Source organism: Serinus canaria, chromosome 6 (assembly GCF_022539315.1).
Source record: "Serinus canaria isolate serCan28SL12 chromosome 6, serCan2020, whole genome shotgun sequence".
Classification (NCBI taxonomy): Eukaryota; Metazoa; Chordata; class Aves; order Passeriformes; family Fringillidae; genus Serinus; species Serinus canaria.
This window is the reverse complement of record NC_066320.1, coordinates 34,087,013-34,109,868: the sequence shown is the minus strand read 5'-3', so window position 1 is coordinate 34,109,868 and position 22,856 is coordinate 34,087,013. Positions and strand designations below refer to the sequence as shown.

The window sequence follows — 22,856 nt, the reverse complement described above, 5'->3', positions numbered from 1 at the left end:
AGCAGCAGCTCTTCAATAACTCCCTAAAGCTGTGCTGGCTCAAGGCTCCCAAAGTGTTTCTCTTGTTCATTAGACATGGAAACAATTGATGGGGGCAGGAAAAGATGGTGCTCCGTTAGCATTCCCCTAATGAGAGCTGAGCCCAAAACCAGCCAGTCCCAATTTCACCTGAAATAATTCTGGGGTGGACAGGGGTGCAAATAATGAAACCCCAACACCACAAATCCTGGAGCACTGAAAATTTTAATTGACCTTTTTGTGTCCCTAGTCAAACTCCTTTTCACAGAGAGAATATTTCTATTTATTTGCTGTCTGCTTCCCCTCCTGATGCTGCTCAGGGCTGCAGGTGTGTGTTTCTCCAGGAGAATCTCTAATTGTCCCAGGGATTTCTCATCTCCTCCCCATCAATTCTCCCCCTTGAGCACAGGCAGCAGCTCCCCAGTTTCCTTCAGCTCCTGAAAGACACAAAGGCAGCAGAGGTGGATGGGCTGGGATGGTCCAAGGGGATCCCAGCAGGATCACTCCCTGCCAGCAGGGCACTCCTCACAGGGGCCCCTCCTGGGCAACACTCTGAGCTTTATAAGGATTCAAACTCTGCCCTGGCTGGGTTTAGGGCAAAGGACAGAACTCTGAAAGCTCTGCCCGGTGTCCCTGATCTCCTGCCAGGGGAACTCCAGACACTGCAGGCACAGAACCCCCCAACAGCCCACAGCAGCAATTCCCCACCCATGGATGGGCTTTGTCTTCCCACCCATAAAATAAAATAAAATGAAAGAATAAAAGAAAGTGTGAAAAAAATGTGTAAAAGTTAAAAAATTGAAAAAATAAAAAAAATAAATTTAAAAATAAAATGAAAATAAATAAAAAGTAAATAAATTTGTAAAAAATTAAAAAAATAGAATTAAAAAAATAAAAATAAATAAAAAATAAAAAATATAAATTAAAAATTAAAAATATAATTAAAAAGTAAAAAAGTAAAAAAAATAAAATAAAGTAATAAAAATAAAGTAATAAAAATAAGGTAATAAAAATAAAGTAATAAAAATAAAGTAATAAAAATAAAATAATAAAATAAAATTTAAAAAATGAAATGAAATGAAATGAATGAAATGAAATGAAATGAAATGAAAAAATAAAATAAAATAAAATAAAATAAAATAAAATAAAATAAAATAAAATAAAATAAAATAAAATGGAAGCCCTCAGGAGTGCGAGCAGGAGGTGCCTGCCCTGCTGATGCTGGGGACTGACATTCACACTCAGGGCTGGCAGCTGCCCCAGGACACGCCTGGGAACAACGTGGAATGTTCTTCTTCTCCCCCCCCTGGAACCAACAGCTCCAGTTCAGTAATTCCACACTAGGCTGCATTAAAAAAGGAAATGTAAAGCACTGACAGCAGCACCCAGCACACAAACCATGAATTCAAACAGGCCAAGGATGCAAAGAGAGAAATTACAGAGAAATAGCAAAAAAAGGATTTTACAGCAACTCCCAGTGCCCAGGACTTCTCCTCCTGAGCACTGCAAAAGCCCCACACTTCCTAAATTACCCAGATGAATTTCATTGATTTAATCCCCACATTTGCCAAATAAACAAATAAAATTAACCTATACATTAAGTTAATCTATATAAGCAAAATTAATCTATATCGTTGAAACAATCCCTACACCAGTTAAATAAACAGAATTAATTATATACTTTAAGTAAAATTAATCTATATAGATAGAATTAATCCATATAATTTAAGTAAAGTTAATCTACATAAATAAAATTAATCTACAGAATTTAGGTAAAAATAGTATCTATAAATAAAATTATTATTTATATACTAATTTTATAATAATTTCAATTATAAATTTATATAACTGAAGCAATCCCTACACTTGTTAAATAAATAAAAATTTATATACTTTAAGTAAAATTAATCTACCTAATTGAAGTAAAGTTAATTTATATAAATAAAATAAAGCTATACAATTGAAGTAAAATTAATCTTGGTAAATAAAATTAATCCATATACACTAAGTAACATTAATCTATATAAATAAAATTAATCTATGTGATTGAAGTGAAATTAATCTTTGCAAATAAAATTAATCTACGTAATTGAGGCAATCCCTCACACTCCTTAAATAAATCAAACAAATCTCTGTAATTTCAGAAGTCCCAGGATTTTTAGAATGAAATGGGATTTATTGCTTGAGCATCCCCAGGAGTCTGAGGAATTGGCTCTGAGCCATCCAGGAATGGGCTCAGCAGGATTTGGGAACTCTGGGGCTGCTCCAACCACTCCAAGAAAATTCCCGTTCTCCCAGGAATGTTTCATGGGGGAAAAAACCAATATCAGGAGCAAAATTAAGGACGAGGAAAGTGCAAAAACAAAGGGTAAAAATTGGCTTTTTCCAGTCATTCCTGGGGAATTAAAGCTCCTTTCCCTGGAAAAGCTGCAGGGATTCTGTGGGGGACAGGCAGGAAAATCCCAATGCAGGGAATTTTGAAATGCAACAAATGGAGTTTGGATTGCAAACAAAACCAGCTCCTACCTTGACAATGTCCAGGCCCCCCACCAGCTCCCCCTTGACGTAGAGCTGGGGGTACGTGGGCCAGTTGGAGAAGGATTTCAGCCCCTGGCGCACCTGGAATCACACAGGGAATGCTGGGAATGCTGGGAATCAGACTGGGACTGCTGGGAATGCTGGACAGGGCTGGGAATCCAACAGGGACTGCTGGGAATGCTGGACAGGGCTGGGAATCAGACAGGGACTGCTGGGAATGCTGGACAGGGCTGGGAATCAGACAGGGACTGCTGGGAATGCTGGACAGGGCTGGGAATCCAAACAGGGACTGCTGGGAATGCTGGACAGGGCTGGGAATCAGACTGGGACTGCTGGGAATGCTGGACAAGGCTGGGAATCAGACTGGGACTGCTGGGAATGCTGGACAAGGCTGGGAATCAGACAGGGATTGCTGGGAATGCTGGACAAGGCTGGGAGTCAAACTGGGATTACTGGGAATGCTGGCCCTGGAAGAGGCAGCAGGGAATGGGTCCCCAGGGAAGGGCAGCTGCTGTTACCTCCTCATCCTCCAGAATGTCAAAGGTCTCGTAATCCACACTGGGGAGAGGGAAAAAAAATGGGATAGTCACAGCAAAAATGGGATATTCACAGCAAAAATGGGATATTCACATTATTCACACTGCAGCTGGGAAGAAATGCTCAAAAAGCAACAAAACCCCACAACATTTGTAAAGAAACGCCTCAAAATTCTCATTACAACTGCAAAAATTACCCCCAGAAATTTCTAAAATCTCAACGTTTTTAAAAATCCATTTAATGCTGGGAAAAACCTCTCAATGTTCTCAAAAACCCCTCAAAATTATCAAAACCTCCTCAATGTTCTCAAAAACCCCTCAAAATTATCAAAAACTCCTCAATGTTCTCAAAAACCTTCAAAACTTAGAAAAAACCCCTCAAAGTTCTAAAACTTCAAGATTTTTTTCAAAAGCCTCAAAAACCCCTCAAAACTCTCAAAGCCTCGAGGTTTTTTAAAAACTCCAAAAATTTTCAAAACCTCTCAAAATTCTCACAAGAAGTCCTCAAAATTCCCAGAAAAAAAAAACCCTGAAAATTCTCTCAGACAAACCCCAAAATCTGGAAAAAATACTCAAAATCTTCAAAAAAACCCTCAAAATTCTCAAAAATCTCCTCAATGATCTCAAAAAGCCTCATTAAAATTCTCAGGAAACCCTTCAACTGCTTGAAATCCTCTTGAAAAATAAAACCTTAGATTTGAGGAATAATCCCACTCATATTTTCCACTCTGTTTTCCATAAAATGCAGTTTTTACCCCCAAACTCAAACCCCGTTACCTACCCGGAGTCATTCATGATTTCTAGGATTTGCTTGCTGAAGCCACATTTTGCCATCTAAAATATAAAATACAGACATTAAATGTCTCTGCTTTTTTTAATCCACGGAATTCCAGCTGCACTGCAGCAATTCCCAGTTTTTTGCTGGATGAGCCACTCCCTAATCCCTTTTCCATCCTTTATCTCCTGATTTTTATGGATTTATGGAATAAATCTGCTGCACTTTGAGGCATCTGGATTCACCATAATAAATGATAATAAACAAGAACAGCAACTTGCTATATTTATTATCATTAGAATTAATTGAATTATAATTAATTTAACTGCAATTAAATTCATCATAGTTGGAATTATAATGATTTAATCATTCATTTCCACTGCAAACTCTTCACATGAAGACAAAAACCACAGAGCAATTTTTAGATATTAATTGGTATTAAAGGTATCTATTACATAAGATATCTAAGATATCAGATATATCTATTATAATATCTAGGCATTAGATATTTCTATTAATACATTAATAGATGTTAATAGAAATATCTAACAGTTAATATTCAGCAATAATAGAAACCAGGGCTGTTTTATGGTTTATAGAGGCACCAAATAAAAAGATAATCAACTTTTGCAGCAGCACTGATTTGAATTAAGGAAGAACAAGGTCAAAATTCAGGATTTTCTGGAACCCTCCACGTTACCTGCTTGTTTCCCTTCATGAAGAGCATCACAGGAGCTTTGTTTATCAAGGATTTAAGCCTGGAAAAAGACATGGAATCCCTTGGTTAGCAGCCCAGAGCAAATGCAGAAGGGGGAATGAAGCTCCAAGTGAGCAATCTGCAGGAGCTCTGCCCGGGGATGGGGATGCAGTCCCAGCAGGAACCTCCCGAGGAGCAGCAGGTGAAAACTGGCACTGAACCTCCCCAGAGCTGCTGCTGCTGCTCACAACACATCCCATGGACAACCTCAGCCTAAAGAGAACTTCCAGGGAACCTTAAAACCCTCTGGGAAGCACAGGACGTTTCCCATTCCCTTCTTTCCCTCAAAAGTTTGTGCCAAGCAAAAAAACTCCTGTGTGAATGGGGTTAGTGCTGGTGCCATCTGCAAACTCCCATCAACAACGGCCAAAAATGTTTAATGTCTGAACCAACTCCTTAGAAAGCACACGAGGGGGCTAAAAGGCCTTCAAAAATAAGTTTTTAAAGGCCACCAAAATAAAGTTTTTAAAGATGAGTTCATCTCATCTTTATCTCCAATTAAATCTGTGCTAAAAGCATTAATTGGGGTTTGTGGCCTCAAACAATTTCAAAGTAAAGTAACCCAAGGCTTGAGACAAATTTGGAAGGGATGAATAAATCCCTAGAATTTACAATGGTGGGATTATTATTTATCACCACTTTTACATGGGATTTATTAAATTATTTCTGCCCTGCACTGAGCAGGGAGAAGAACCAGGCAGGGATTCCCTCTACTGAGGGATTCCCTCCAACAAAAACTTCATTTTTCCCAACCAGAGTTGGGAAATCTGTGGCAAGTAAAGGTGGAAAAGGCTTAAAAAGATTCTTTTCCCAGTTATTTTTAAAGAATAAATTGCTAAAGAGAGACAAGAAAGAATCTATATCTATATATCCACCTATAGATACAGATATATAAATATATAAGTAGAAATAGATAGATATATAAATATATATGTAGATATCTATAGATGTATAAATAGAAATCTAGAAATACAGATATATATATAAATATATACTAGATGTAGAAATATATAAAAATAGACATTTATAAATATATATATAGAAAGGCATATTTATAAATATATAGATACATATAGATATATAAATAGGTATAGATATATAAATGGGTAAATAGATATATAGAGATTATATATATATAGATATATATAGATATAGATATAGATATAAATAGACATATAAATACATGAACTGATATATTTGTGGTTTAATTTCTGCTTGTTGCAAGAATGTGAGTAAAGATTCTTGGACTGAAATGGACAAACCCCAAAAGACATTGAAAAACTGCAAGAATTCTGCAAGTAAATAAATTCTCCAGGCTCTTCTGATGGAGCAGGAATTCTATCAGAACTCACAGAGGGTTTTCCCTGTATGAGCACAGAAAATCCCTCAACATTTGTTACAATTCCCCCACCTCTCCTCCAGCTTCTGGCCCTTTGGGCAGATCGTGTCCAGCTCTCCCGATGCCTCGAGCTCCTGAGGAAATTGGGGGAAAAAACCAAAAATGAGGTGGAGAAAGCAAGACAGAGCCATTTCTGGCAAGCCAAAGAGCAGAGAGACTGAGCTGGGCACCTTGACGATGTCCAGGCCCCCGATGAGCTCCCCCTTGACATAGAGCTGGGGGTAGGTTGGCCAGTTGGAGAAGGTTTTGAGGCCCTGGCGCACCTCCTCGTCTGAGAAGATGTCGAAGCTGCTGAAGGCCACGCCGTGCTTCTGTAGGATCTCCACCATCTGCCTGCTGAAGCCTGCCATGGAATGCCCTGGGAACTCAGCACAGCCGTGCCCAGCCTGGCTCTGAGACTGGCTCCCAGCTGTGCCCAGCCTGGCTCTGAGACTGGCCCACAGCTGTGCCCAGCCTGGCTCTGAGACTGGCTCCCAGCTGTGCCCACCCTGGCTCCCAGCTGTGGTCAGAGCCCACCATGGCTCTGACCCTGGCTCCAACTGTGCCTACCCTGGCTCCCGGCTGTGCCCACCCTGGCTCCCAGCTGTGCCCACCCTGGCTCCCAGCCACGCTGAGCCCAGCCTGGCACGGTGTGGCCGCATGCCCAGCCTGCCGTGCCAGGGAGGGATGCCAGGCAGGCTGACTGACCGCAGCGGGGCTCCTTGGGAGAGCCCTTCATGAAGAGCATGCAGGGGGCGGCGTTGATGAGCCCCCTGAGGCGGGCGTGCAGCTGCTCCTGGGCCGGGGCAGCGCCCCCGGGGCCGGCCGTGCCCGCCGTGCCCGCTGCGTGCCGCTGCACCTTCTGCGCCAGCTCCGGGGCGTGCGCGCCGTCCAGGCGATCCACCTTCTGTGAGTTCTGTGGGGACAAACAGTCACCTTCTGTGAGTTCTGTGGGGACAAACAATCACCTTCTGGGACAAACACAGCACAGGGCAGGGACACACACACTGCACAGGTCAGGGACACACACACTGCACAGGGCAGGGACACACACACTGCACAGGGACACACACACTGCACAGGGCAGGGACACACACACAGCACACGGGGCAGGGACACACAGCACACGGGGCAGGGTGGCAGATACACAGCACATGGGGCAGGGGGTAAACAGAGCACACACAGCCTTCAAAACAGGCATAAACACAGCACACACATCTTCAGAACAGGGAGGATAAACACAGCCTGCAGGGCAGGGTGGGATAAGCACAGCACACACAGCCAGCCAAGCCCCTTGCAGAGAGGGGCTGCACTGCCAGGCTCCTGCCTTTCTGGTGGCAATGATGCCTGAAGGATTTTAGCCTGTTTTTCAGATCCTTTCTCTTTTTCAGCTCCTAACTCTGAACTCCATGCACAGTGTGAGCTACAGCCCTCACATTTTGGTCAGACTAAACAATCCCTCCAGGCCTGAAACTCATGGACACCCTACAGCCTCAGGCCCTGGAAAGTATAAACAAAAGCGAATTGGGAAGGAGCAAATTGGGGGTAAATACCTCCATCACCTGAAGGTGACCTGGAGGATTAACCCCTGATATCCAACAGACCAAACTCATATCTCATATCATATCTCATGGTCCATCCTCTGGGAGGCTCTGAGTGCCCAAGGTGCACCTACTGAAGGCCTTTAATAAATGCCCACTGTATCCTCTCAGCCTTTAGCCTCTGCTCTGGGCAGCCACTCCAAGGCATCAGTAACAGCACCAAGTTTGCCTCTAGAAATACTTCCTGAAGAAAATATTATCCATTTTATCATAACAGGCAAACAGCACCCAAAGAGAATTGTTATTTCTGTTATTACCATATTGACTTGGGTCTTTTCCCCAGCTACAACACAAAGAAATATTGCTGTAAATTTTTTGACCCAAGTACAACAAGTGAAATAAAAACCATGTATGAATCCCAAAGCACTTTAGGGAGCCCTGAACTATTTAATATAAAGTGCAAAAACCATGTCTATTTCCATTTTTAGGTTCCACTGGATAGACTTCAATCAGTTACAGAGGTGTTTCCTCACTGAGAAAGCTCCTAAGGTTCTGGTAGAGTATTACAAAAGTATAAGTATTAACAGTCCACATGGATTCTATCTTCTCTTAAATCCACTTTTCTTAAATTCATTTCCTCTTAAATCCATTTCCTCTTACCTTAAAGAACAAGAACGTTGGAACAGAACTAATTCCATATTTTTCAGACACTTCAGGCACAGCCTCAGCTTCTAGCTAAAAACCAAACCAAAAAAAAAAAAAAACTGGATTATTTTCATAATCTTCTTTAAAGTTTCACTGCGAGTGTCAATCCTGGAATGTTCTCCCTGGCATTTTATACATTTAAGCAGGATCTGCTGCTGAAGTCTGGGAGACATTTGCATTTAAATGAGACTCTCTGGGCTGCATGGCACCCGCTGAACCTCCACGGTGTCAGAACAGCTTCAGAGGTTTTTATTTTGTTGCACATTTCCAAAGACGCCCGGAGGCTGCGAATAAAATTTTTGGTGCACTCCTGACCTAGTAAATTCTCCGTGCTGTGCAGCTCCTGCTGTATTGGAAGCCATAAATCACTGTCCCCAGTGATGTCACCACCACAGAGGTGTCCCTGTGCCCCTCTGGGGGCTCTGCATCACCCCTGACATCTGCAGCCCCTGCAATCAGGAGGGCAAAGGAGCTGCTCCTTCAGCTGATGGATTTTAACTTGATTTTGAACTCCTGCAAGGCTGCTGAGTGCCCAGCCTGGGATTACTGCTCCCACTTTCAGCACAGAGGGATCTGCTATGAAAATCTATCTTCACTGCCTCCGATTCTGAGCAGCTCCAGCTACACAGGCTCCTAATGAAGCCACTAATTAGAGAGGCAAAGCAGGAGCATCACAAGTGAGCCCCAGCCTCCTCCTGCAAATCACCACTCCAACAGAATCACCTGGAAAACTACAGCTAGAAAATGAAAGCTTACATCCCACTGAAACTGCACTGAGAGCTTATTCATAATTGAAAGAGAAAAGGTAATTCCAATTATTGATTCTTTTTCCAGGGGCAAATGATGACTTCCAGCACTAATACTCCATTTTCTTTCCCAGCAAAGTTTCCTGCTTGGATTTTTATGTTCCACAGAACAGATTTCATTTCATATTTCAGGAACTTGCTCTCACTGGCACAGCTTCCCAAAATGTTGTTTGTGAGTGCTCTGGGATGTGAACACACTCATTTCAACCAAACATCCGAGGAGGTAACAGGTGCTTGCCAATTCCAAGGCAGGCTGGATATCCTGGAACACAACAATCCCACCAAGAACTGCCAAAATCAAATCTATTCCTCTGGAGGAGCTCCTCCCTCCAAAGTGTATCAGTAAAATTCACCCAAGAATTTTCCTCAGCTTATTTCCTCTAAGCAAGAACACCAGTAATATTAAAATTGCTGGGAGGAGGGAAGCTGGGGAAAGGATGTGCCACTACCTTGGTTTCACAGCCCTGGATGACTTTGGAACCTCATTATTAAAATATAAATTACAGCTGAATAATAAGGGTCATAAATAAATAATATAGGAATAATAAAAAGGCAACTGAGAGATTTCAGACTTTGCTGGGCTGAGTAAAAGCTACTAAACTCTGGATAAATGTGAGCATCTTGAATTTGCAATATGTTGAAAATCAGTCTTTTGAAGCTCCAAGTCATAAAATACCATTAAAACAATTCTGACCTGTTTTACAAATACCAGCTGAGAGGAATCATTAAATAAACCCCCCCACACATCCTGAAAGCTGTAAAAATCACATTAAAATCCTCACACACAGCTGGCTGCTCCACTGCTCCCTGCCCTCATCATGCCACAAGTGCCTCGTTAACCAGAGAAATTTGGTTTAAAACCAACAGCATGTGGATGAAGGGAATTCCCTTCTCCTTCCCCTGGATCCCAGTGGGATGTGCAGAGGGTCTCACAAAGCAGAGTGACAACCTTGCAGGGGCTGAACACACCTTCCTGAAGGGTTGTTTCAGTGCCACAGGAACCCTCTGGGAATCCTGAGATCCCTTAACCAGGAACATCCCCAAGGCTGGACACCTGGGGACAGTGGAAGATGTCATGGCAGGGGTGGCACTGGATGGCTTGGGGGTCCCTTCCCACCCAAGGCATTCCAGCATTCCCTGTCTGAGCCATCCCTGACATCAGCAGCACCTCTGGGATAACACTGGATGGCTTGGGGGTCCCTTTCCACCCAAATCATTCCAGGATTCCCTGTCTGAGCCATCCCTGACATCAGCAGCACCTCTGGGATAACACTGGATGGCTTTGGGGTCCCTCCCCACCAAATCATTCCAGGATTCCCTGTCTGAGCCATCCCTGACATCAGCAGCACCTCTGGGATAACACTGGATGGCTTTGGGGTCCCTCCCCAACCAAGGCATTCCAGGATTCCCTGTCTGAGCCATCCCTGACATCAGCAGCACCTCTGGGATAACACTGGATGGCTTGGGGGTCCCTTCCCACCCAAGGCATTCCAGCATTCCCTGTCTGAGCCATCCCTGACATCAGCAGCACCTCTGGGATAACACTGGATGGCTTTGGGGTCCCTTTCCACCCAAATCATTCCAGCATTCCATGTTTGAGCCATCCCTGACATCAGCAGCACCTCTGGGATAACACTGGATGGCTTTGGGGTCCCTTTCCACCCAAATCATTCCAGGATTCCCTGTCTGAGCCATCCCTGACAGCATCCAAGAGGAACCATTTCCCCCCCCCCAGGGCTGTCGTGGCTCCAGGAGCTGCCCTGGCCTCACCTGCACGAAGGTGACCTGGCTGTGCTCCCGTGCCAGCGCTGCCATCACCTCGTTCATCTGCACACACTGCGGAGCCCACGGCGCCCAGAAGTGCACCACCACCAGGGACCTGGGGACAAACAGCATTCCTGGGCACAGCGGCCAAAAACACCTGGATCATGGAACCCCTGAGCCTGGGAGAGGCCTCCAGCATCACCATCCAGGGGCCTGACACCCACCTTGTCCCCAGAGCCCGGAGTGCCACCTCCAGGGATGGGCACTCCATAAAACCCATCAATCCCCTCCACCTGCCTGGGAGGCCTCGAGAGGGCTGACCCAGAGCAGGGGCTGGGCAGAGTCCCAGAACAAAGCAGGGATTGATTCCAAGGATCTCCTCCATGGATCCACCTTGGGCAGCACCAGAGCCCAGCCAGGGCTGCACCCAAGATGACCCAAAATGGCCCCAAAATGCCCGGCCGGGCACGGGGTCTCTCCCTGGGATCAGCTCTGCTCCATTCCCACCTTGCAGTTCATTGTTCAAGAAATCCTCTGAAATTAACATGTAATTATAATTGCTGTTTTCAAAGGAAGCAGAGGAAGAGTTATCAGTTATCAGCTCATCTTGGGTCCAAGAACATGGATAAAATAATAAATTACTTTAGAGAGAAAAATGAACAATGCTCTGTGACAAAGGCCATGAGAAAATTAGTGGTGAGTGTTTTTAAATAACCTTAAAATATTGTGTTTGTTCCTGAAGCCATTTTCCTTTGGGCACATGAGTTCCTTCTGCAATGTCCCTACAAAACAATCCAGCTGAAGGACAATTCCAGGAGGGAAAGTGGAAGTCCTGCAGCAAGTCAGGAAGAAATTCTGTTCCTTTTTCCCAGAACCACCATCTAACAGCATTTCCTTTGGCTGTCTCTCAGAGCTGATGCTGGTATTCCCCCACCCTTTAATCACTGTAAATCTGTAATCACAGAGGGGCTTACTGCAGCTCTTCCCTCCCACAGCCAAACACAAGCATGGCATGCTGGAATAAAACCACTGGGATTGCTCAGGACAGGGCTGGGAGCACCCTGGGACACTGCAAGGTCCCAGAGCAGGCTGGGGTGGCAGGAAAAGCAGAGCCCTGTCATTAATCACAGAGCACAAATCCAGACTGATGGGACCCTGGGGGAGATGAGTAATTCAGAGCCACTTCTGTAGCAGTGAACACCCAAATGTTGTTCCCACTGAAATGTCACTGCTGTGCCACTAAAATGTCACTGCTGCTCCCACTGAAATGTCACTGCTGCTCCCACTGAAGTGTCACTGCTGCTCCCACTGAAATGTCACTGCTGTTCCCACTGAAGTGTCACTGCTGCTCCCACTGAAATGTCACTGCTGCTCCCACTGAAGTGTCACTGCTGTTCCCACTGAAGTGTCACTGCTGTGCCACTGCAATGTCACTGCTGCTCCCACTGAAGTGTCACTGCTGTGCCACTGCAATGTCACTGCTGTTCCCACTGAAGTGTCACTGCTGCTCCCACTGCAGTGCCACTGCTGTTCCCGTTGAAATGTCACTGCTGTGCCACTGCAATGCCACTGCTGTTCCCACTGAAATGTCACTGCTGTGCCACTGCAATGTCACTGCTGCTCCCACTGAAGTGTCACTGCTGCTCCCACTGAAGTGTCCCGGTGGTTTTGGTGACACTCCCACGGCTGGAGGACAACCCCAGTTCCCAGGGCAGCTCTGGTTTATGGGGTTTTCCAGCCGATTCGCCCAATCTGGCCCCAAATTCCCTGCGGCAGGAGCTGCTGTAGGGTGGCACCTCCGGCTGGTGAGCCAGGGGAGCGCGGGGCTGGCAGAGGCCCAGCAAAGCCGAGCCTAAACCCGGCCTAAGCCCGAGCCAAAGCCGGGCCAAAGCCCGGCCTTTGTGCAGTTTGCGGCTCGGTTTGTCTCCATTTTGGGGTTTTTTATCTTCCCCTCGTAGGTTTCACGGAGCGCTGCAACCGCACCGGCCCCTCCCGAGCGGTGCCCTGCGGGGACAGCGGGATGGCACCGAGGGACGGGACCCAGAGAGGGGACAGCGGGATGGCACCGAGAGACGGGACCCAGAGAGGGGACAGCGGGATGGCACCGAGGGACGGGACCCAGAGAGGGGACAGCGGGATGGCATCGAGGGATGGGACCCAGAGAGGGGACAGCGGGATGGCACCGAGAGATGGGACCCAGAGAGGGGACAGCGGGATGGCACCGAGGGATGGGACCAGAGAGGGGACAGCGGGATGGCACCGAGGGACGGGACCCAGAGAGGGGACAGCGGGATGGCACCGAGAGACGGGACCCAGAGAGGGGACAGCGGGATGGCATCGAGGGATGGGACCCAGAGAGGGGACAGCGGGATGGCATCGAGGGACGGGACCCAGAGAGGGGACAGCGGGATGGCACCGAGGGATGGGACCCAGAGAGGGGACAGCGGGATGGCACCGAGGGATGGGACCCAGAGAGGGGACAGCGGGATGGGGAGCCCGGGCTGGCACCCACGGAGGTGACACCGGTACGGCCCCAACGGATGGCACCGAGGGACGGGAGGCGGAGATGGCCCCCATGGAGGAGACTGAGGGGCGGCACGGCGGGACGGGAGCCCCGGTAAGGGACACAGGAACGGGACCGGCCCCTCCCTCCTTCCCCCGGTGTCCCCTCACCGGTCCGGGCGCTGCAGCAGCTTCTGGAACTGCTCCACGGAGCCCGCGGCCGCCACCGCGCCCGCCATGGCCGGGCCCAGCCAGGGACACGTGGTGTCGCCGGCGGGTCACGTGGCGGCACCCGGCGGGTCACGTGCGTCCGCCCTGGTCACGCGCTTCCTCCTGCCTCACGTGGCCGGCCCGCGTCACGTGTTCTCCCCGCCGCAGGGGAGCTTTCCCGTGTCACGTGTCCTTCCCGTGCCACGTGCCCTCCCTGTGTCACGTGTCCTCCCCGTGCCACGTGCCCTCCCCGTCTCACGTGTCCTCCCTGTGTCACGTGCCCTCCCCGTGCCACGTGCCCTCCCCGTGCCACGTGCCCTCCCCGTGTCACGTGTCCCGGTACCGGCGGGCCCGTTCCGGTCGTTCCCCGGTTCAGACCGGGCTGTCAGGCGGTCGGTGATTGTTGGGCCGGCGCTGTGAGTTCGGTGGTTCTGCTGTACACGGGGTGAAGCGCAGCTGTCACAAGGGCCGTGCCAAGGTGCCCTGGGCACACCGCGGGAAAGGGCACAGGAGCCAGCCCGGACAGAGCTGCCGTGGCCAATCCAGGCCTGAAACCTCCGTGCACAGGAAGGGTCCGAACAGAAACCAGCCCGAAGGGGTGAAACACACCCGTCATGTGGTTTTAAATGGTTATAAAAATAGTACTATAACTTGAGTTAAAAAAAAAAATAGTACTAATAGAAAAAAATAGAGTTATAAAAATAGTACTATAACTAGAGTAATAACAATTTGAACGATTGTGATTAGGACAGTATAAAAACAAAGAGTTACAGACAGTCTGGGTACCTTTTCTGGGCAAAATAAGCCCAGGTTAACAGAGGATTAACCCTTAACACAACAGCCTGTAGCACATTCCCACAGCCCATCCCTGGTGCATCAATTCCATTCCCACCCAGGATTCTGGCTGGGCAGGGGCAGCTCCTTCCTCTGGATCCTGGCGGCGTCTCCAGGGCTGAGCAGGCAGGAATTTATTCCTCTGATAATGGAGCAATAAATTCTCTTTCTCTTCACTTTAACATGACAGAAACCCAGTGCAATAATCAGAAATTCCAGCCTTTAGGAAAAGCATCTTTGGGATTTTATCCCGTTTTGCTCATTTCTGTAGCTTTTAAAAACTATTGTTCCTCTCTCACAAAAAAGGAAAAATCGTGGGGGTTTTCCCCCGATAAAATATTTGTTTTGAAGAAAATAATTTTGTTTAAATCCTGAATTCTTGTGTTATCAACAGGATTGCCCAATTTTATTTTAGATTCCAGCCGATATCAAATAAAATCCCAGGTGGAACAAGAGGGAAATCACGTGGCTGTGCCATTAGTGAGGCCAAACCAGGGAATTCCACAAACAAACCCATTTCCCAGCAGGAAACCCTTTTGCCCTTGGAGTTCTCCACCCCACAGGGTTTTGCTGTGGACATTCCCTCTGTGCCACAGCCGGGCTTCCATGGAGAATTCCACGGAATTCCTGCTGGCTCCTGGCTTTGGGGTTCTTTTTCCCTGTTCCAGTCCCATCCCTGCTGAGTTCCCAACAAGCAGGGGTGGATTTGGGCAGTGAAGGAATTCAGCAGAGGGAATGCCAAGGGTCTGGGTGCAGGCATTATGGGATGGAGGCCGAGGCTCCGTGCCACGGCTCCGCTCCGAACGGGACAGATGGAACCCCTGGAAATAAATCTCTTCCCTCTGTGGCCCCTGTCAGCTCCAGCTCTGCCCCATAAATCAAACCCTGAGCCTTGAGAGAGCTTCCCGAGACCTTTTCCAGGCTCCTTGGGAAGGGAGAGGCGAGGACTGCTCTCCAAATGGATAGGCCCAGGGAGACAGGGGGGAGCTGAGTCTCCCTCCCATCCGGCTGTATTTCTGGGATCCCATATGGAGCCTTGGCAGGAGCCTCCCAGGGAAGCTTCAAGGACTCAGGCTGGAGCAGGCAGGGGGACAAATGAACCTGTGATGCCAGTGATGCTTTGCTCACCTGCAGCCCCGAGGAGATGGGTGTGGAGCCCAAATTGGGGGAAAAACCCCAAAGGGAAGAGGCTGGCTGGGTGCTCCCAGCTGCTCCCAAGTCCCACTGCAGTTTTCCAGCAGCTTTCCCAAAGAATCCTGTGTTGCCTTTCTAATGGATTTCTTTCCTGCCAAGGTCGTGATTAAATTGTGAGAGGGTTTTTCCTGTTGGGACTCAGGTGTTTATCAGTTCTCATCCATGTCACAGTCTCACCAGCCCTGAGCTCTGCAGCACTTCACTCCAACACTCTGAAAATGGAGCCCAGCTCTCTCTACAAGGCCCTTGAAGGATCAACTGTTCAATCAAGAAATGGCATTAAATTATTTTTACTTTTAGCTGAATAACCAACTGTGATCTGCAATGGGGACTTTTTCATCCAGTGACACAAAACCACCCAACCCCATGGAGGAGAAGGGGAAGGAGAAGGTGGAGAAGAAGGAGCAGCCTCCACCCCAAAGCTCCATCTTGCCTTATATCCATCACTGTATTCTAAACCCTCAAACTCTGAGTTTCCCACCCTGTGACATCACACACTTCTATCCAAACCCCACACCCACAATCCCAGTTCCATCATTCCATGCTGGAAGCTTCTCCCCAGCCTCAGGTCAGTGCAGTGCTCTCCTGGGGGCAGAGTCTGGCAGCACAGAAAGTCTGGAACTCTCAGGGTTCCAGCACCTTTCCATGTGCTAATTCCCACGTTTTAGTGCCCAGCTGGAGCAGTGAAAGCACCTTCCCTATGGACACAGGGATAGCCTGACACATCCCAGCTGGGAATTCCCTGAAATATTGATGCTTTAACCTAATTCCTGTTCTAGCCAGGCCCTGATCCCACAACGTCTTGCATGGCAGAAAAGTTCCTGGGGCTTAAGGCTGTTAATATTGCAGACATAAAAAAAGACATAACAGGAAAGAGACTGGAATTCCAGTTGGAGGTAGCTGGAACTTGCCAAGTATTCAGAAATAGTATTTATTGATCCAGAAATAGTATTTATTGCAGTGTAAAATAAAAAATAATAACTTCAGAATACACCTAGCAACCTTTTTCTTGTGTGGATACATCATTTTTTTACTCCAATATTATTATTCTGATATTAAAAATAGAATTGGTGTTAAATGAAGAAATTAAAAAATACAAAATGAAGAAATGAAATTAAACATTAAAACATTTACTGAAGAGCATTGTGAAAAGGCTCTGGCAGGACAGCAGTTTTCCTGGTGAAATGTCACAGAGATGTACACACAGAATAGAACAAAATAATGGGGAGTTTTACTGGGAAAACATGGAAATACTGATATTTTCCTCTGGGAAAATGGAAAAATGAAGGGCCCAGCTGAAGTTCTAAAGATCTCATTCAGCTTTGGCCCAAAAAAAGAGAACAAACAGTTTTGGAATTGCAATTAATCTATTTTAAATCCTGAGGCTGTCTCCCAGCACTCAGCAAGGAGTGCCAGGGAAGCTGTGAGGAGTTTGTGGCTCCTAAATCCATTTATTTGGGGTAAGCAGGTTTAATTCTGTAGGGTGGCCAAAGTGGGGCAGGGTGTGGCATCTCCATCCTTGGAAAAGGAGTTTCCCCTCGGGACACAATCCTGCTTCAGGAGCATCTCAAGAGGTTCCTTCCAGCCCAGGTAATTCTGAGAAATAATTCTCTTTTTAAATCCACTGGAACCCCGTGAAATGAGGGAGTTCAGAGCAGAGAAAGGATGGAGAAAAAGGGGGGAAAACTGAGAGGGGAATGGGACTTGTGAGCCCTCCCTTTCTCAGGATCCAGCACCAAAGGTAAAAAGGAGGTTTTGGGGTGGTACAAAGGAATTTCTCTGCAAATCCAGGACAACATCTGTGGGATAAAAATCAGGAAAGTCCAGCTGATGGCATGGAGGGGAACCAGCTCCCTCTGCCAGTGACAGCACACCCGTGTTCCCGTCCTGGAGGGGTTTCTTGGTCAGGGCTCACCTGGAGAAGGCAAGGTGGAAGTCTGGAGGTGTGTCCACGTCAGCAGCAGCCAGGTGCACAGCTGGCACCTGCAGGATGGGATGGCCGGCCCCGTGCTGGCACTCTGAGGTGGATGTGGCACAGAATTCCTGGGGTTTGTGGTGCATCCCATTGTTCTCACCAGCACAGGCACTGGAAAACATTCCCCAGAGCTGTACTGGCAGGACACCTAAGCAGCTCTGGGAGGTGGCTGGGAAAAAATGAAATAAATCGGATTTGTTGTGACCGGGTTTGGGTTTGGTTCCAGCTCTGCAGGGACTTGGGATGTTCTGCAAAGTGGATTTACCCGCATTTTGGTTATTCTGCCATCAGGCATGGCAAGTGCTGAATGAAAAAAGGATAACTGTAAGAATTTGTGGATTATCTTTTGTGAGACACCCTCGGGCCCAGGGAATGCGACAGAGCATCTCCTGGAAGTACAGCTGGATCCTGAGTGAAGAGTGAGCTCCAGAAGGGATGGATGCCAATGGATGCCAGGGGATAATCTGTGTTCTCTCCTGCCAAACTGCTGGGTGCAGCTGGAAGGCCAGCAGGGTTTTATTGGAGAGGGATGGAAGGAGCTTCACCCTGTGAGAAGGGCTGGGATCGTTCAGCCTGGAGAAGGATCCAGGGTGAGCTGTGGGACCTCTCAGTGCCTGCAGGAGCTGAGGATGGAGGGACAGGACTGGGGGATGGCTTTAAACTGACAGCGGGTAAATTTAGTTGGGATTTTGGGAATTGGGAATTGTTCCCCGGCAGGGTGAGCAGGCCCTGGCACAGGGTGCCCAGAGCAGCTGGGGCTGCCCCTGGATCCCTGGCAGTGCCCAAGGCCAGGCTGGACCCTGGGGCTGGGAGCACCTGGGACAGGGGAAGGTGTCCCTGCCATGGCAGGGGTGGCACTGGGGGGGATCTGGGGTCCCTCCCAAGTGTGGCCATCCCGTGATCCGGACCGGGCCGGGCTCAGCGCTGCGCGATGGACGCGGAGCGGCCGCGATCGGCCCGGGTCGGTGTCGGAACCGGGACCGCATCCCCGGCCGGGCCGGGGCCGGATCCGGGTGTCGGGGGTGGATCCAGGGGAGGCTCCAGGGGCGGATCCCGGGCCGGTGCCGGTGCCGGGGGAGGTTCCGGGGGTGGATCCGGGGGTTGTTCCAGGAGCGCCTCGCGGGACCGCGGGACAGGGGCGGTCCGGGGCGGATCCGGGCGGTCCCGGGGCGGTCCCGGTTCCAGGGGCGGGTTCCGGGGCGGTGCCGGTGCCAGGGGGAGGTTCCGGGGAGGTTCCGGGGCGGTGCCGGTGCCGCCATGGCCGCGGTGCCGGTGCGGGGCCGGCGTGGTGCGCTCGGGCCGGGGGCAGCTGGGGAGCCGGAATGCGTGAGTTAGGAACGGGGATGGGAATCGGGAATGAGAATGAGGACCGGGACCGGGAATGGGGCAGAGGCTCGGGCAGGGCCCGGTGCCGGTCCCGTCGCCGCCCGGGCCGTGTCGCGACTGTCGCGGGTGGTGCCGGCTGGGGAGCGGGCACGGCCGGACCGGGGACTGAGATCAACAGGCTTCGGGGTTTTGCCTTTTTTTCCCTGTTTTTCCATAGTTTTCTCTTTCTCGTCTTATTTCCCCCCCTGGTTTGTTTTTTTGTTTTTTGTTGGGTTTTTTTTTTTTTTGGTTTGGATTTTTTTGTCTTTTTTCCCTTTTTCTTTTCCTTTTTTCCTTTTGAATTTCTCGTTTTTCCCTTTCTTCCTTTTCCTTTATTCCTTTTTAATTACTCTTTCCCTTTTTTCTTTTTCCTTTTCTCTTTTCACTTATTTTCCCTTTTTTTTTTTCCCTTCTCACCCAGTTTGGGGTTTTTCCCCCCCTTTTTTTCTACCCCGTATTTTTTCTTTTCCTTTTTTTCTTCCTCTTTTCCTTTTTTAATTTTTTTCTTTCTTTCTGCCTGAAACCCTCTTTCCCAGTCAGCCTCACCAATTCCATTTATTGCTGCTCTCCTGGCTCCAAGATGACAGAGAGGAATCAGAATCCCAGCCTGGTTTGGGTTGGAAGGTTGGGTTTTAAGGCATTTGGACTTAGAGGAATATCAGATTTTCAGTGCCAGAGCTCCCAGTGTGTCCCGGTTTGGATTGAGCTTCAGGTGGAGTTTCCAGGTGGATCTGCATGGATCTCACATTCCCTCTGCCTTCCCAGACAGAGCCATCTTTCCCTGGGGAAAAAAGCAAGGATCATCTCCCCAGGGATGCAGTGGGGCTGATCCAGGGAGGGCTCTGTGGGACAGGCTGGGTGGAGCCCCAGCCAGGAGACAGCCTGCCTTTAAAAATGGGCTCTAAAAGCAGAAATTGCACGACAAGGACGCTTTAAACTTGGAGGAAATCTTTAAAATTGAGCCCAAAATACCCCAACAAACGAGCGGAACTTTTCCTACAGCTCCTCCAGGTTGGTTGTCCCGTGGAGCTGGGCTTGGCCTGAGTTCGCTTTCCTCTCCGAGGTCTTTATCCCATCAGTGGGAACGAGTGGGATTTCCCAGGGCTTCCAGGTGCCAAGAAAGTGAGGGTGGCCTCCCTGCAGGGAGATGTTCCTGTTCCTGCCTGCTGCTGTGTCCTGCCCATTCCCAGCTGCTGGGGCAGAGCATTCCCTGGCACAAGCACACAGTCCCTGCTTGCCTTGGGCAGGGAGCTGCTGGATCCTGTCAGCCCCAGGCTCCTGCACAGGCAGGGCTGCTGTGGGGCTGCTTCTTCCCCAGGAGAGAATTCCAGAGGCTGGAGTCTGCCCCGAGCGAGGAGCTCCCCAGGCTGGCATTGGTGGGATGAGTTTGTGTCCTCCAGGTGCTGAATTCCTGCCACCGAGCAAACCCCCCCAGACAATACCTGGAGTTGATTTTTAATCAGCCAAATTCCTTCTGGTGTGGGCCATTGAGTCATTTTTCCCTTTGCCCCCTCATCTCACACGCATTCCCAGCTGGCTGCTGCACTTTGCCTTTCCCTGCAATAAGGGAGGAGTTCTGCAGCAGCAGCAGAGGCAGAGGATGTTTTCCCAGTGGGAGGCAATCTCAAGGATTTAGAGGACCTCCCCAGACTTTTATTCCATTCTTCCCTCTCTTACTGCAGTACATATTTCACTTTTGGATTCCTTTCCCATCCTGCTGTCCTGCCTCCCTTCCTGCTGATCCCATCTCAGCCCTTTCCTGCTGAGGTTCCTGGTGCATTGATCCAGTTTTGGTTTTCCATAACTTACTCCAGGTTTAAATCCCATTTCTGTGCTCCAGCAGTCTGTTAGTTCTGTGCCAGCACGCCATCTTCCTGGAGGAAGAGGTGGAATGTTGGGATTCCTTAAAGTTTGTTTGGGAAAGAGCATGCCAAGTGTGTGAGTGGAATTCAGGCCCTAAATCCGTGTCAGTTTTGTAATTCCCTTGCTTGTGTTAATCTGCTGGGCAGGTTCCAAGGAATTGGGGTCCCTTTCCGTGGCCAGGGATGTTCTTCTGGACATTTCCACTTCTGTGTGGATTTCCTGTGGTGCTTTCCATGGATTTAACCTGCCCAGTGCCATCGTGCTGCTCAGAGCAGCATTTCTGGGAGCCCCTGCTCCTGGGAGGGCTCCCTGAGCCCTGGGAGGGCTCCCAGGACAGCCCAGGCACAGCTCAGGAAGGGAGTGCGTGGAGGAGCCCTGGGAAAAGGTGCCACTGTTCAGGGAGGACACAAATAAATCCCCTCTCCAAGGGAGTTCCCATCGCTGGAATCACTTTTCCTTCTGTTTCTTGGGTTTAATCACCCCTTCCATGCAATTCCTTGGATCAGCCCCGTGCCAAGTCCTGCTGGAGGGGAGGCTCAGGGATGCCATTTGCCAGGGATTTCATGGCACTGGGGCACAGAGGGGTGTGACACACAGAATTCCTGCCAGGCACAGAATTCCTGCTCTTTATGGGGCACAGAGGGGTGTGAGGTACAGAATTCCTGCCAGGTACAGAATTCCTGCTCTTTATGGGGCACAGGCTGGTGTGACACACAGAATTCCTGCCCCAAGGGGCACAGGCTGGTGTGACACACAGAATTCCTGCTGGGTACAGAATTCCTGCTGTTTGTGGGGCACAGGGAGGGGTGACCCACAGAATTCCTGCTCTTTGTGGGGCACAGGGAGGTGTGACCCACAGAATTCCTGCTCTTTGTGGGGCACAGGGAGGGGTGACCCACCGAATTCCTGCTCTCCCAGCACGAGGGGCAGTGGGAGCCCCAAACCTTGGGGTGCTGCCCCAGTGCCCGGCTGCTCTCCTGGTGCTGTTCCCGATGGATGTGTGGTCCCTGGGAGGCCAGCAGGGAGCCCTGGAGGTGGGGCTGTGCTGGCTCTGAGGTGTCCCTGTCCCCTGGAGGTGGGGCTGTGCTGGCTCTGAGGTGTCCCTGTGCCCTGGAGGTGGGGCTGTGCTGGCTCTGAGGTGTCCCTGTCCCCGGGAGGTGGGGCTGTGCTGGCTCTGAGGTGTCCCTGTGCCCTGGAGGTGGGGCTGTGCTGGCTCTGAGGTGTCCCTGTCCCCTGGAGGTGGGGCTGTGCTGGCTCTGAGGTGTCCCTGTCCCCTGGAGGTGGGGCTGTGCTGGCTCTGAGATGTCCCTGTCCCCGGGAGGTGAGGCTGTGCTGGCTCTGAGGTGTCCCTGTCCCTGGAGGTGGGGCTGTGCTGGCTCTGAGGTGTCCCTGTCCCCGGGAGGTGGGGCTGTGCTGGCTCTGAGATGTCCCTGTCCCCGGGAGGTGAGGCTGTGCTGGCTCTGAGATGTCCCTGTGCCCTGGAGGTGGGGCTGTGCTGGCTCTGAGGTGTCCCTGTCCCCAGGAGGTGGGGCTGTGCTGGCTCTGAGGTGTCCCTGTCCCCGGGAGGTGGGGCTGTGCTGGCTCTGAGGTGTCCCTGTGCCCTGGAGGTGGGGCTGTGCTGGCTCTGAGGTGTCCCTGTCCCCAGGAGGTGGGGCTGTGCTGGCTCTGAGGTGTCCCTGTCCCTGGAGGTGGGGCTGTGCTGGCTCTGAGATGTCCCTGTCCCCTGGAGGTGGGGCTGTGCTGGCTCTGAGATGTCCCTGTCCCGGGAGATGGGGCTGTGCTGGCTCTGAGGTGTCCCTGTCCCGGGAGATGGGGCTGTGCTGGCTCTGAGGTCTGTGCTGGCTCTGGTGGTCCGTCCCTGGAGGTGGGGCTGTGCTGGCTCTGAGGTGTCCCTGTGCCCTGGAGGTGGGGCTGTGCTGGCTCTGAGGTGTCCCTGTGCCTGGAGGTGGGGCTGTGCTGGCTCTGAGGTTCCCTGTGCCCTGGAGGTGGGGCTGTGCTGGCTTGAGATGTCCCTGTCCCCTGGAGGTGGGGCTGTGCTGGCTCTGAGGTGTCCCTGTCCCCGGGAGGTGGGGCTGTGCTGGCTCTGAGGTGTCCC

The 22,856-nt window shown here is 49.8% G+C and overlaps 2 protein-coding genes and 1 long non-coding RNA gene across 8 annotated transcripts; 2 read left to right on the top strand and 1 right to left on the bottom strand.

Moving 5' to 3' along the window:
- Window positions 1–224: 224 nt before the first annotated feature.
- Window positions 225–13,657, bottom strand: GLRX3 (glutaredoxin 3). 2 transcript variants are annotated; one of them, XM_050976553.1, is made up of 11 exons: window positions 13,492–13,657; window positions 10,825–10,933; window positions 8,204–8,278; window positions 6,711–6,918; window positions 6,194–6,366; window positions 6,036–6,097; window positions 4,568–4,625; window positions 3,874–3,926; window positions 3,075–3,114; window positions 2,545–2,746; window positions 225–455 (listed from the first exon to the last, which is right to left on the bottom strand). In XM_050976553.1, exons 1-11 carry the CDS (start codon window positions 13,557–13,559, stop codon window positions 391–393), a joined length of 1,113 nt encoding a protein of 370 aa, XP_050832510.1. In that variant the 5' UTR covers window positions 13,560–13,657; the 3' UTR covers window positions 225–390. The 2 variants fall into 2 exon arrangements, with proteins under 2 accessions (XP_050832510.1, XP_009085338.1); XM_009087090.4 differs by having other exon boundaries at window positions 2,545–2,637.
- LOC127059789 (eukaryotic translation initiation factor 3 subunit A-like) lies at window positions 10,942–13,485 on the top strand. The gene is made up of 2 exons (XM_050976554.1): window positions 10,942–12,623; window positions 12,777–13,485. Exons 1-2 carry the CDS (start codon window positions 12,246–12,248, stop codon window positions 13,437–13,439), a joined length of 1,041 nt encoding a protein of 346 aa, XP_050832511.1. The 5' UTR covers window positions 10,942–12,245; the 3' UTR covers window positions 13,440–13,485.
- Window positions 13,658–18,750: 5,093 nt separating the features above from the next.
- On the top strand, window positions 18,751–22,655 carry LOC127059747 (uncharacterized). 5 transcript variants are annotated; one of them, XR_007777874.1, is made up of 5 exons: window positions 18,751–22,082; window positions 22,123–22,204; window positions 22,246–22,431; window positions 22,472–22,490; window positions 22,626–22,655. It is a non-coding gene; the product is annotated as an uncharacterized LOC127059747 (long non-coding RNA). The 5 variants fall into 5 exon arrangements; XR_007777877.1 differs by lacking the exon at window positions 22,626–22,655 and having other exon boundaries at window positions 22,246–22,308; window positions 22,391–22,431; window positions 22,472–22,485; XR_007777876.1 differs by lacking the exons at window positions 22,472–22,490; window positions 22,626–22,655 and adding an exon at window positions 22,571–22,592 and having other exon boundaries at window positions 22,246–22,327.
- The last annotated feature ends 201 nt before the right edge of the window (window positions 22,656–22,856 follow it).